The sequence below is a fragment of the Leptodactylus fuscus genome, chromosome 5, assembly GCF_031893055.1.
Source record: "Leptodactylus fuscus isolate aLepFus1 chromosome 5, aLepFus1.hap2, whole genome shotgun sequence".
Classification (NCBI taxonomy): domain Eukaryota; kingdom Metazoa; phylum Chordata; class Amphibia; order Anura; family Leptodactylidae; genus Leptodactylus; species Leptodactylus fuscus.
In genome coordinates this window covers 215,000,231-215,014,686 of record NC_134269.1, presented here as the reverse complement: position 1 = coordinate 215,014,686, position 14,456 = coordinate 215,000,231, and the positions used below count along the sequence as shown (strand labels likewise).

The window sequence follows — 14,456 nt, the reverse complement described above, 5'->3', positions numbered from 1 at the left end:
ATATATTTCTGATGTTGTAGTGTAGACAGCTCTCAGAACTCTGGGCATAGACATGTGGAAGGCTGATCACGTGATGTACAATTTTGGATTGCTTTTGAATATGTTATGTTTAAAATTCCTTCAGCAATAACACAACATTCCATTTTTGCACTCCCAGTAACATTTCTACTATATACTTTAATCTTATACTCATTTCCCTGAATAATTATCGATTCTTATCTGATTCTCTTCTAAATGTTCATCTTGATATTTGATTTGTTATCAATCCAGTCAGCACAGCTAGAGCAAGTACCATCTCTTCATGCTGAAAGGACAGTGCAGGTACTATCTTTTCTATAATCTCCAAAATAAGTTAAAAAAACAACAACATTGTTTTATAGTCAGGGATGCCGAATAGTCAGCTTCTTCTATATACTTCTATCACAGGAGCCTGGCTAATCAGTAAAGAAGAACTCCCACCTCTACGCTCGATCTCCGTTGGAGGTTTTTGTCCACTATTCCACTAGAAAAATGCAGAGAGAAAACGTACGCGTCTGATCTATGTCTTTGTGTAGTATCCATTCCCAGTCTCTAGGATAACATCCATTAACTTAAAGTTCTTAAGACATCTTAGCATCTATTGTAATACTTTTCTGTAATATAGAACAGGACTTCTATTGTGATTAGTAGGAATAGTCCAACGTATTGGTATTCATAGATATAAAGTACAAACAATTGTAAAAAGCACAGGAGTGTAAGAGGTATCCATGGACTGACCTGGAATATGTCTCCACAAATCAAGACCTGATCTCTTATTATTTGGTGTTTTCTCTGCCATGTACTGAATATTTTCCCTCCATTCATTGGTATATCAAGAATGTGCAAGAGTCTCCTGCTCAATCACTATATACTATTATCATAAACAGTATACGCTCCTTACTTATATCATATATGAAGACATTTCTCTTGACTTATGATCTTTGATATAATATTACACAATAGTTAGTCTATATATTGATAATTTACAGTGTTCAGGTTTTAACGTATTATAAAATAGAAATATAAATAATTGTATAATACTACATTGAAAATATGGAAACCTGTTATTGCACATGTACGTATGTTCTACATATTCCTATGAGAACTGAACCTGTATTTGTGTGATGACGGTTTCCATTTCTATTTCATTATTATCTAAAATGTAATCTTGTAGTGCAAGGTGTTTTGTACTGGGGGTATACACAACATGCTCATGGCAGGAGAACATTCTACCTATATTATTGTTCTCCTTACTTGCTGTATTCTCACTATTGGCCAGTAGAGGGTAGACTTGTCCTATAGTCCTGTATGTCAGTAATACTAGAGAATGTGTACATGTCAGCTCTGCGCTCTCCTCCCCCTGGCTCAGTGATTCACCCTCCCATCGCCTCTCGCACACAAAGAAGAGCTGCTGCTCCGATGAGAGCCCTGCGGATGATTCTTCTCTTTGCATGGATTACATTTTTGGGGATTCAGACAGATAACATCATAACCCTCATGCATCTTGGATTACACAGGAACTACATGACATCAAATATCAAGACAATCATTTAAGATATGGACATCAGAGGCTTTTGTCAGTGCTGGAAATGGCAAGTAGTCTGCTCCTTTCTCCTTTGTAGCTGGGGCTGGGTCTCGGGGCAGCTGCGTTATTCTATTGTTGAGGAGTCTGAGCCGGGGACATTGGTAGGAAATGTAGCTCAGGATCTGGGGATCAGACGTGCAGAGATCTCTCAGCGCAGGATACATCTGAGATCGGAAAAATACCAGAAATATTTCAGTGTAAATCCGGCAAATGGAGGCTTGGTTGTGAAGGACAGGATTGATAGGGAGAGCCTGTGTGGATCTAGTCCCAGCTGTTTACTGCAGATAGAGGTTGTGGCTGAGAATCCTGTGGAGCTTTATAGTCTAGAAATAGAGATTCTGGATATTAATGATAATTCTCCCACATTCTCATCAAATGATCATATTATCGAAATAACAGAATTATTAACAAGTCCTGGGGCTTGGTTTGCTTTGGAGATTGCAGAGGATTTAGATATTGGTGTGAATGGTGTCAGTCAGTATACACTGAATACAAATCCTTATTTCTCATTGTCTGTGAAGAGTCGTAAGGATGGAACGCTCATCCCTCAGCTGATACTAGAAAAGGTTTTAGATAGAGAAGAAAAGCAAGAACATAACCTGATTCTCACAGCTATAGATGGAGGAGAACCGGCCAGATCAGGGACCTGCAGAATAACAATAGTTGTATTAGATATTAATGATAATCCTCCAGTCTTCAATCAGTCAGTATATAAGATCAGTATTAGGGAGAATCTGCCATTGAGAACTGTCATATTAACACTGAACGCAACGGATCAGGATGACGGAGCAAATGGGGAGATTCAGTATTCCTATGATGGCCACACATCTAAGTCTGCTAGACAGTTGTTTGCTTTGAATGAAAATACTGGGGAAATTTATATGGATGGACTGGTGGATTATGAAGAGCAGAGCTTCTATGAATTATCTATTAAGGCAGAAGACAAAGGATTTCCAAAATTACAGGGAAAATGCATAGTTCAGGTAGAAGTAGAAGATGTTAATGATAATCCTCCAGAAATCACATTTACATCAGTATCTAATAATATTCCAGAAAATGCCCCATCTGGAGCTGTTGTTGGATTTATTAATGTAAAAGATGAGGATTCTGGAAAGAATGGAGAAATAAGACTGGACTTATCACCAAATGTGCCTTTTAGAATAAGATCCCATCAGAACCGTTATGCATTGGTGACAGATGGGAATCTGGATAGAGAAGAAACCCCCCAATACACTATAGAGCTGACAGCCGGTGATTTAGGGTCTCCCCCTCTATACAGTAAAACAAGCGTCACCCTCAGTGTGTCAGATATTAATGATAATGCTCCGCTCTTCACACAGTCTACTTATAATGCTTTCATTAAGGAGAACACCGACCCCGGGACTCTTCTATGTACAGTATCTGCTACTGACCTAGATGAAGGGGTTAATTCTGATCTGGTTTACTCCATAGTGGAGAGTCAGATTGACGGCTCCTCTGTCTCCTCCTATGTTTACATCCGTTCTAGTGATGGGAATATATATGCTCAGCGCTCCTTTGACTATGAGCAGATCCAGGTTTTACACATCACCATAAAGGTAGAAGACTCAGGATCTCCGCACTTATCTTCTACTGTTCCCGTCTTTATCTTCATTCTGGATACAAATGACAATCCCCCCTCTCTGCTGTATCCAGAACACTCTGAGGACCTCATTGTCCAAGAGAGGATCCCAAAGTCTACAAGTGCCGGATATCTGGTGACAAAACTGTCGGCAGTGGATCTGGACTCTGGTCACAATGCCTGGTTGGTCTTTACTCTCATTGACCCCATCAGTTATTCATCATTCCAAGTGTCCAAACACACAGGAGAGGTCAGAACTGTAAGAGGATTACAGGAGAGCGAGAACATGGGGCAACAACTTGTCATTTCTATCAGTGATCAGGGGAATCCTCCATTATCCACCACAGTGACTGTACTTGTCAGTATAGCAGATGAGGTTATAGTGGAAAGGCCCAAATCTGGTGACTTCCTGACCAACTCCAAACCCCCATCAGATATGACTCTGTATTTGATCATTTCCCTGGTGGCCATCAGCTTAGTGTCACTTGTCACCTTCATAATATTATTGGTGAGATGTCTGAGGAAGGACACTTATGACTACAGCAGTAGTTGTTGTTTTCTTGGTGGATCCCAATCCAAAGCGTACACAGATCAGTATCAGCCGGCTCTGTACCTCAACACAGACGGGACCCTAAAATACATGGAGGTCAGGATGGTTCCTCCAGGATCCCAGGGGCAGAGTTACCAAACTAATTTACCCCCAGCCCCAGAACTACAAGATTTCAGTATTGTGCAGCCATTACAGTACCCTCAGCTAAAGGATGTTTATCAAGAAGTCTCAACTGAGGGGGATTCACTGAATGATCCAAATAATGTAAGTCATGGTACTATAAAATCATACACTGTCAAATTTTGATGCCTAATCTGAAAACATGAAAATCTATAATATATTGATATAAACGGCTCTTATTAGAATGTTGAAATATTGTTTTATTAAAGGGATCCTATCATACAAACCCTTTTTTTTCTGAGTAACACTTCAAAATAGCCTTAACAAAGGCTATTCTTCTCCTACATTTTGTTGTCTTCTCCATGCCACCGTTCCGTAGGCATCCCATCTCATGTTGGTATGCAAATGAGTTCTCTCGCAGCAGTGGGGGAAGGCCCCAGCGCTCAAACAGCAGTGGGGGTGTCCCCAATGCTGCGAGAGAACTCTCTCCAGCACCGCCTCCATCTTCGTCAGCAGCGTCCTCTTCATCCTCATCTTCCGGTGGTAACTTGTAACTTCTAGGCCTCAGACCTCAGGCAGAGCAGACTGCGCATGCCCACAGGCCACAAGAAAATGGTTGCTGGCACAGTGCTGCGAGAGAACTCATTTGCATACCGAGAAGAACCCAGATTCCTACAGAACGGCGGCGCGGAGAAGACAACGAAAGGTAGGAGAAGAATAGCCTTTCTTAAGGCTATTCCGATGTGTTAGTCAGAAAAAAAAGGGTTGTATGATAGGATCCCTTAAGGGGTCTCTATAGAATGATGAACCTCTGACTGGTAATTGATGGAGTTTGTAGGTGATATGTCATGTGATGGTTCTCAGTAGTCTGACTAACACATATGGTAAAAACAGTACTAACATGGTGCTTGACTGATATTGGACACTGTTATATGTTTTGTAAATTTGGTCCCAGTTAGAACTTATGCAACATAGGATTAAAAATGAAAATTAGATGTTCAAGAACTCAAAGTTCTTCTAATTTATAATTGATGGTGTCTACATTGGAGAAATTTACCATTATATTGAAGGTTTGATCTGTTCTGTGCTCTACAAGGATGATCAATTCTAACCTACGGCTTGACATTATGTATGTGCTGTTCCTCCTTTCTGATTTTATAGCGGTATTATTGGCAGGGTCGGTGTCTTCTCATACAGTAACATGAGCTAGTTATAACATAATAATCTTAGTTTGTTGAGACAATAATTACTGTGAATATTTTTGTATGATAAAAATATTTCCGATATATTTCTGATGTTGTAGTGTAGACAGCTCTCAGAACTCTGGGCATAGACATGTGGAAGGCTGATCACGTGATGTACAATTTTGGATTGCTTTTGAATATGTTATGTTTAAAATTCCTTCAGCAATAACACAACATTCCATTTTTGCACTCCCAGTAACATTTCTACTATATACTTTAATCTTATACTCATTTCCCTGAATAATTATCGATTCTTATCTGATTCTCTTCTAAATGTTCATCTTGATATTTGATTTGTTATCAATCCAGTCAGCACAGCTAGAGCAAGTACCATCTCTTCATGCTGAAAGGACAGTGCAGGTACTATCTTTTCTATAATCTCCAAAATAAGTTAAAAAAACAACAACATTGTTTTATAGTCAGGGATGCCGAATAGTCAGCTTCTTCTATATACTTCTATCACAGGAGCCTGGCTAATCAGTAAAGAAGAACTCCCACCTCTACGCTCGATCTCCGTTGGAGGTTTTTGTCCACTATTCCACTAGAAAAATGCAGAGAGAAAACGTACGCGTCTGATCTATGTCTTTGTGTAGTATCCATTCCCAGTCTCTAGGATAACATCCATTAACTTAAAGTTTTTAAGACATCTTAGCATCTATTGTAATACTTTTCTGTAATATAGAACAGGACTTCTATTGTGATTAGTAGGAATAGTCCAACGTATTGGTATTCATAGATATAAAGTACAAACAATTGTAAAAAGCACAGGAGTGTAAGAGGTATCCATGGACTGACCTGGAATATGTCTCCACAAATCAAGACCTGATCTCTTATTATTTGGTGTTTTCTCTGCCATGTACTGAATATTTTCCCTCCATTCATTGGTATATCAAGAATGTGCAAGAGTCTCCTGCTCAATCACTATATACTATTATCATAAACAGTATACGCTCCTTACTTATATCATATATGAAGACATTTCTCTTGACTTATGATCTTTGATATAATATTACACAATAGTTAGTCTATATATTGATAATTTACAGTGTTCAGGTTTTAACGTATTATAAAATAGAAATATAAATAATTGTATAATACTACATTGAAAATATGGAAACCTGTTATTGCACATGTACGTATGTTCTACATATTCCTATGAGAACTGAACCTGTATTTGTGTGATGACGGTTTCCATTTCTATTTCATTATTATCTAAAATGTAATCTTGTAGTGCAAGGTGTTTTGTACTGGGGGTATACACAACATGCTCATGGCAGGAGAACATTCTACCTATATTATTGTTCTCCTTACTTGCTGTATTCTCACTATTGGCCAGTAGAGGGTAGACTTGTCCTATAGTCCTGTGTGTCAGTAATACTGGAGAATGTGTACATGTCAGCTCTGCGCTCTCCTCCCCCTGGCTCAGTGATTCACCCTCCCATCGCCTCTCGCACACAAAGAAGAGCTGCTGCTCCGATGAGAGCCCTGCGGATGATTCTTCTCTTTGCATGGATTACATTTTTGGGGATTCAGACAGATAACATCATAACCCTCATGCATCTTGGATTACACAGGAACTACATGACATCAAATATCAAGACAATCATTTAAGATATGGACATCAGAGGCTTTTGTCAGTGCTGGAAATGGCAAGTAGTCTGCTCCTTTCTCCTTTGTAGCTGGGGCTGGGTCTCGGGGCAGCTGCGTTATTCTATTGTTGAGGAGTCTGAGCCGGGGACATTGGTAGGAAATGTAGCTCAGGATCTGGGGATCAGACGTGCAGAGATCTCTCAGCGCAGGATACATCTGAGATCGGAAAAATACCAGAAATATTTCAGTGTAAATCCGGCAAATGGAGGCTTGGTTGTGAAGGACAGGATTGATAGGGAGAGCCTGTGTGGATCTAGTCCCAGCTGTTTACTGCAGATAGAGGTTGTGGCTGAGAATCCTGTGGAGCTTTATAGTCTAGAAATAGAGATTCTGGATATTAATGATAATTCTCCCACATTCTCATCAAATGATCATATTATCGAAATAACAGAATTATTAACAAGTCCTGGGGCTTGGTTTGCTTTGGAGATTGCAGAGGATTTAGATATTGGTGTGAATGGTGTCAGTCAGTATACACTGAATACAAATCCTTATTTCTCATTGTCTGTGAAGAGTCGTAAGGATGGAACGCTCATCCCTCAGCTGATACTAGAAAAGGTTTTAGATAGAGAAGAAAAGCAAGAACATAACCTGATTCTCACAGCTATAGATGGAGGAGAACCGGCCAGATCAGGGACCTGCAGAATAACAATAGTTGTATTAGATATTAATGATAATCCTCCAGTCTTCAATCAGTCAGTATATAAGATCAGTATTAGGGAGAATCTGCCATTGAGAACTGTCATATTAACACTGAACGCAACGGATCAGGATGACGGAGCAAATGGGGAGATTCAGTATTCCTATGATGGCCACACATCTAAGTCTGCTAGACAGTTGTTTGCTTTGAATGAAAATACTGGGGAAATTTATATGGATGGACTGGTGGATTATGAAGAGCAGAGCTTCTATGAATTATCTATTAAGGCAGAAGACAAAGGATTTCCAAAATTACAGGGAAAATGCATAGTTCAGGTAGAAGTAGAAGATGTTAATGATAATCCTCCAGAAATCACATTTACATCAGTATCTAATAATATTCCAGAAAATGCCCCATCTGGAGCTGTTGTTGGATTTATTAATGTAAAAGATGAGGATTCTGGAAAGAATGGAGAAATAAGACTGGACTTATCACCAAATGTGCCTTTTAGAATAAGATCCCATCAGAACCGTTATGCATTGGTGACAGATGGGAATCTGGATAGAGAAGAAACCCCCCAATACACTATAGAGCTGACAGCCGGTGATTTAGGGTCTCCCCCTCTATACAGTAAAACAAGCGTCACCCTCAGTGTGTCAGATATTAATGATAATGCTCCGCTCTTCACACAGTCTACTTATAATGCTTTCATTAAGGAGAACACCGACCCCGGGACTCTTCTATGTACAGTATCTGCTACTGACCTAGATGAAGGGGTTAATTCTGATCTGGTTTACTCCATAGTGGAGAGTCAGATTGACGGCTCCTCTGTCTCCTCCTATGTTTACATCCGTTCTAGTGATGGGAATATATATGCTCAGCGCTCCTTTGACTATGAGCAGATCCAGGTTTTACACATCACCATAAAGGTAGAAGACTCAGGATCTCCGCACTTATCTTCTACTGTTCCCGTCTTTATCTTCATTCTGGATACAAATGACAATCCCCCCTCTCTGCTGTATCCAGAACACTCTGAGGACCTCATTGTCCAAGAGAGGATCCCAAAGTCTACAAGTGCCGGATATCTGGTGACAAAACTGTCGGCAGTGGATCTGGACTCTGGTCACAATGCCTGGTTGGTCTTTACTCTCATTGACCCCATCAGTTATTCATCATTCCAAGTGTCCAAACACACAGGAGAGGTCAGAACTGTAAGAGGATTACAGGAGAGCGAGAACATGGGGCAACAACTTGTCATTTCTATCAGTGATCAGGGGAATCCTCCATTATCCACCACAGTGACTGTACTTGTCAGTATAGCAGATGAGGTTATAGTGGAAAGGCCCAAATCTGGTGACTTCCTGACCAACTCCAAACCCCCATCAGATATGACTCTGTATTTGATCATTTCCCTGGTGGCCATCAGCTTAGTGTCACTTGTCACCTTCATAATATTATTGGTGAGATGTCTGAGGAAGGACACTTATGACTACAGCAGTAGTTGTTGTTTTCTTGGTGGATCCCAATCCAAAGCGTACACAGATCAGTATCAGCCGGCTCTGTACCTGAACACAGACGGGACCCTAAAATACATGGAGGTCAGGATGGTTCCTCCAGGATCCCAGGGGCAGAGTTACCAAACTAATTTACCCCCAGCCCCAGAACTACAAGATTTCAGTATTGTGCAGCCATTACAGTACCCTCAGCTAAAGGATGTTTATCAAGAAGTCTCAACTGAGGGGGATTCACTGAATGATCCAAATAATGTAAGTCATGGTACTATAAAATCATACACTGTCAAATTTTGATGCCTAATCTGAAAACATGAAAATCTATAATATATTGATATAAACGGCTCTTATTAGAATGTTGAAATATTGTTTTATTAAAGGGATCCTATCATACAAACCCTTTTTTTTCTGAGTAACACTTCAAAATAGCCTTAACAAAGGCTATTCTTCTCCTACATTTTGTTGTCTTCTCCATGCCACCGTTCCGTAGGCATCCCATCTCATGTTGGTATGCAAATGAGTTCTCTCGCAGCAGTGGGGGAAGGCCCCAGCGCTCAAACAGCAGTGGGGGTGTCCCCAATGCTGCGAGAGAACTCTCTCCAGCACCGCCTCCATCTTCGTCAGCAGCGTCCTCTTCATCCTCATCTTCCGGTGGTAACTTGTAACTTCTAGGCCTCAGACCTCAGGCAGAGCAGACTGCGCATGCCCACAGGCCACAAGAAAATGGTTGCTGGCACAGTGCTGCGAGAGAACTCATTTGCATACCGAGAAGAACCCAGATTCCTACAGAACGGCGGCGCGGAGAAGACAACGAAAGGTAGGAGAAGAATAGCCTTTCTTAAGGCTATTCCGATGTGTTAGTCAGAAAAAAAAGGGTTGTATGATAGGATCCCTTAAGGGGTCTCTATAGAATGATGAACCTCTGACTGGTAATTGATGGAGTTTGTAGGTGATATGTCATGTGATGGTTCTCAGTAGTCTGACTAACACATATGGTAAAAACAGTACTAACATGGTGCTTGACTGATATTGGACACTGTTATATGTTTTGTAAATTTGGTCCCAGTTAGAACTTATGCAACATAGGATTAAAAATGAAAATTAGATGTTCAAGAACTCAAAGTTCTTCTAATTTATAATTGATGGTGTCTACATTGGAGAAATTTACCATTATATTGAAGGTTTGATCTGTTCTGTGCTCTACAAGGATGATCAATTCTAACCTACGGCTTGACATTATGTATGTGCTGTTCCTCCTTTCTGATTTTATAGCGGTATTATTGGCAGGGTCGGTGTCTTCTCATACAGTAACATGAGCTAGTTATAACATAATAATCTTAGTTTGTTGAGACAATAATTACTGTGAATATTTTTGTATGATAAAAATATTTCCGATATATTTCTGATGTTGTAGTGTAGACAGCTCTCAGAACTCTGGGCATAGACATGTGGAAGGCTGATCACGTGATGTACAATTTTGGATTGCTTTTGAATATGTTATGTTTAAAATTCCTTCAGCAATAACACAACATTCCATTTTTGCACTCCCAGTAACATTTCTACTATATACTTTAATCTTATACTCATTTCCCTGAATAATTATCGATTCTTATCTGATTCTCTTCTAAATGTTCATCTTGATATTTGATTTGTTATCAATCCAGTCAGCACAGCTAGAGCAAGTACCATCTCTTCATGCTGAAAGGACAGTGCAGGTACTATCTTTTCTATAATCTCCAAAATAAGTTAAAAAAACAACAACATTGTTTTATAGTCAGGGATGCCGAATAGTCAGCTTCTTCTATATACTTCTATCACAGGAGCCTGGCTAATCAGTAAAGAAGAACTCCCACCTCTACGCTCGATCTCCGTTGGAGGTTTTTGTCCACTATTCCACTAGAAAAATGCAGAGAGAAAACGTACGCGTCTGATCTATGTCTTTGTGTAGTATCCATTCCCAGTCTCTAGGATAACATCCATTAACTTAAAGTTCTTAAGACATCTTAGCATCTATTGTAATACTTTTCTGTAATATAGAACAGGACTTCTATTGTGATTAGTAGGAATAGTCCAACGTATTGGTATTCATAGATATAAAGTACAAACAATTGTAAAAAGCACAGGAGTGTAAGAGGTATCCATGGACTGACCTGGAATATGTCTCCACAAATCAAGACCTGATCTCTTATTATTTGGTGTTTTCTCTGCCATGTACTGAATATTTTCCCTCCATTCATTGGTATATCAAGAATGTGCAAGAGTCTCCTGCTCAATCACTATATACTATTATCATAAACAGTATACGCTCCTTACTTATATCATATATGAAGACATTTCTCTTGACTTATGATCTTTGATATAATATTACACAATAGTTAGTCTATATATTGATAATTTACAGTGTTCAGGTTTTAACGTATTATAAAATAGAAATATAAATAATTGTATAATACTACATTGAAAATATGGAAACCTGTTATTGCACATGTACGTATGTTCTACATATTCCTATGAGAACTGAACCTGTATTTGTGTGATGACGGTTTCCATTTCTATTTCATTATTATCTAAAATGTAATCTTGTAGTGCAAGGTGTTTTGTACTGGGGGTATACACAACATGCTCATGGCAGGAGAACATTCTACCTATATTATTGTTCTCCTTACTTGCTGTATTCTCACTATTGGCCAGTAGAGGGTAGACTTGTCCTATAGTCCTGTATGTCAGTAATACTAGAGAATGTGTACATGTCAGCTCTGCGCTCTCCTCCCCCTGGCTCAGTGATTCACCCTCCCATCGCCTCTCGCACACAAAGAAGAGCTGCTGCTCCGATGAGAGCCCTGCGGATGATTCTTCTCTTTGCATGGATTACATTTTTGGGGATTCAGACAGATAACATCATAACCCTCATGCATCTTGGATTACACAGGAACTACATGACATCAAATATCAAGACAATCATTTAAGATATGGACATCAGAGGCTTTTGTCAGTGCTGGAAATGGCAAGTAGTCTGCTCCTTTCTCCTTTGTAGCTGGGGCTGGGTCTCGGGGCAGCTGCGTTATTCTATTGTTGAGGAGTCTGAGCCGGGGACATTGGTAGGAAATGTAGCTCAGGATCTGGGGATCAGACGTGCAGAGATCTCTCAGCGCAGGATACATCTGAGATCGGAAAAATACCAGAAATATTTCAGTGTAAATCCGGCAAATGGAGGCTTGGTTGTGAAGGACAGGATTGATAGGGAGAGCCTGTGTGGATCTAGTCCCAGCTGTTTACTGCAGATAGAGGTTGTGGCTGAGAATCCTGTGGAGCTTTATAGTCTAGAAATAGAGATTCTGGATATTAATGATAATTCTCCCACATTCTCATCAAATGATCATATTATCGAAATAACAGAATTATTAACAAGTCCTGGGGCTTGGTTTGCTTTGGAGATTGCAGAGGATTTAGATATTGGTGTGAATGGTGTCAGTCAGTATACACTGAATACAAATCCTTATTTCTCATTGTCTGTGAAGAGTCGTAAGGATGGAACGCTCATCCCTCAGCTGATACTAGAAAAGGTTTTAGATAGAGAAGAAAAGCAAGAACATAACCTGATTCTCACAGCTATAGATGGAGGAGAACCGGCCAGATCAGGGACCTGCAGAATAACAATAGTTGTATTAGATATTAATGATAATCCTCCAGTCTTCAATCAGTCAGTATATAAGATCAGTATTAGGGAGAATCTGCCATTGAGAACTGTCATATTAACACTGAACGCAACGGATCAGGATGACGGAGCAAATGGGGAGATTCAGTATTCCTATGATGGCCACACATCTAAGTCTGCTAGACAGTTGTTTGCTTTGAATGAAAATACTGGGGAAATTTATATGGATGGACTGGTGGATTATGAAGAGCAGAGCTTCTATGAATTATCTATTAAGGCAGAAGACAAAGGATTTCCAAAATTACAGGGAAAATGCATAGTTCAGGTAGAAGTAGAAGATGTTAATGATAATCCTCCAGAAATCACATTTACATCAGTATCTAATAATATTCCAGAAAATGCCCCATCTGGAGCTGTTGTTGGATTTATTAATGTAAAAGATGAGGATTCTGGAAAGAATGGAGAAATAAGACTGGACTTATCACCAAATGTGCCTTTTAGAATAAGATCCCATCAGAACCGTTATGCATTGGTGACAGATGGGAATCTGGATAGAGAAGAAACCCCCCAATACACTATAGAGCTGACAGCCGGTGATTTAGGGTCTCCCCCTCTATACAGTAAAACAAGCGTCACCCTCAGTGTGTCAGATATTAATGATAATGCTCCGCTCTTCACACAGTCTACTTATAATGCTTTCATTAAGGAGAACACCGACCCCGGGACTCTTCTATGTACAGTATCTGCTACTGACCTAGATGAAGGGGTTAATTCTGATCTGGTTTACTCCATAGTGGAGAGTCAGATTGACGGCTCCTCTGTCTCCTCCTATGTTTACATCCGTTCTAGTGATGGGAATATATATGCTCAGCGCTCCTTTGACTATGAGCAGATCCAGGTTTTACACATCACCATAAAGGTAGAAGACTCAGGATCTCCGCACTTATCTTCTACTGTTCCCGTCTTTATCTTCATTCTGGATACAAATGACAATCCCCCCTCTCTGCTGTATCCAGAACACTCTGAGGACCTCATTGTCCAAGAGAGGATCCCAAAGTCTACAAGTGCCGGATATCTGGTGACAAAACTGTCGGCAGTGGATCTGGACTCTGGTCACAATGCCTGGTTGGTCTTTACTCTCATTGACCCCATCAGTTATTCATCATTCCAAGTGTCCAAACACACAGGAGAGGTCAGAACTGTAAGAGGATTACAGGAGAGCGAGAACATGGGGCAACAACTTGTCATTTCTATCAGTGATCAGGGGAATCCTCCATTATCCACCACAGTGACTGTACTTGTCAGTATAGCAGATGAGGTTATAGTGGAAAGGCCCAAATCTGGTGACTTCCTGACCAACTCCAAACCCCCATCAGATATGACTCTGTATTTGATCATTTCCCTGGTGGCCATCAGCTTAGTGTCACTTGTCACCTTCATAATATTATTGGTGAGATGTCTGAGGAAGGACACTTATGACTACAGCAGTAGTTGTTGTTTTCTTGGTGGATCCCAATCCAAAGCGTACACAGATCAGTATCAGCCGGCTCTGTACCTCAACACAGACGGGACCCTAAAATACATGGAGGTCAGGATGGTTCCTCCAGGATCCCAGGGGCAGAGTTACCAAACTAATTTACCCCCAGCCCCAGAACTACAAGATTTCAGTATTGTGCAGCCATTACAGTACCCTCAGCTAAAGGATGTTTATCAAGAAGTCTCAACTGAGGGGGATTCACTGAATGATCCAAATAATGTAAGTCATGGTACTATAAAATCATACACTGTCAAATTTTGATGCCTAATCTGAAAACATGAAAATCTATAATATATTGATATAAACGGCTCTTATTAGAATGTTGAAATATTGTTTTATTAAAGGG

At 40.1% G+C, this 14,456-nt stretch overlaps 4 protein-coding genes across 12 annotated transcripts in view; all 4 read left to right on the top strand.

The window, feature by feature from the left end:
• The window catches only part of LOC142204081 (protocadherin gamma-C5-like), a 290,042-nt gene that overhangs the window by 129,721 nt on the left and 145,865 nt on the right, over window positions 1–14,456 (top strand). The gene's annotated exons all lie outside the window — the stretch shown is intronic.
• LOC142203141 (protocadherin gamma-C5-like) lies at window positions 1,545–4,059 on the top strand. The gene has a single exon (XM_075273639.1). It carries the CDS (start codon window positions 1,576–1,578, stop codon window positions 4,057–4,059), a length of 2,484 nt encoding a protein of 827 aa, XP_075129740.1. The 5' UTR covers window positions 1,545–1,575.
• On the top strand, window positions 6,701–9,215 carry LOC142203140 (protocadherin gamma-C5-like). Its single transcript, XM_075273638.1, has one exon. The coding sequence runs from the start codon at window positions 6,732–6,734 to the stop codon at window positions 9,213–9,215; it is 2,484 nt and encodes an 827-aa protein (XP_075129739.1). The 5' UTR covers window positions 6,701–6,731.
• LOC142203139 (protocadherin gamma-C5-like) lies at window positions 11,857–14,371 on the top strand. The gene has a single exon (XM_075273637.1). The coding sequence runs from the start codon at window positions 11,888–11,890 to the stop codon at window positions 14,369–14,371; it is 2,484 nt and encodes an 827-aa protein (XP_075129738.1). The 5' UTR covers window positions 11,857–11,887.

Coding starts and splice junctions, on each gene's coding strand:
- LOC142203141 (XM_075273639.1), top strand. CDS start 1,576: ATGGACATCAGAGGCTTTTGTCAGTGCTGGAAATGGCAAGTAGTCTGC.
- LOC142203140 (XM_075273638.1), top strand. CDS start 6,732: ATGGACATCAGAGGCTTTTGTCAGTGCTGGAAATGGCAAGTAGTCTGC.
- LOC142203139 (XM_075273637.1), top strand. CDS start 11,888: ATGGACATCAGAGGCTTTTGTCAGTGCTGGAAATGGCAAGTAGTCTGC.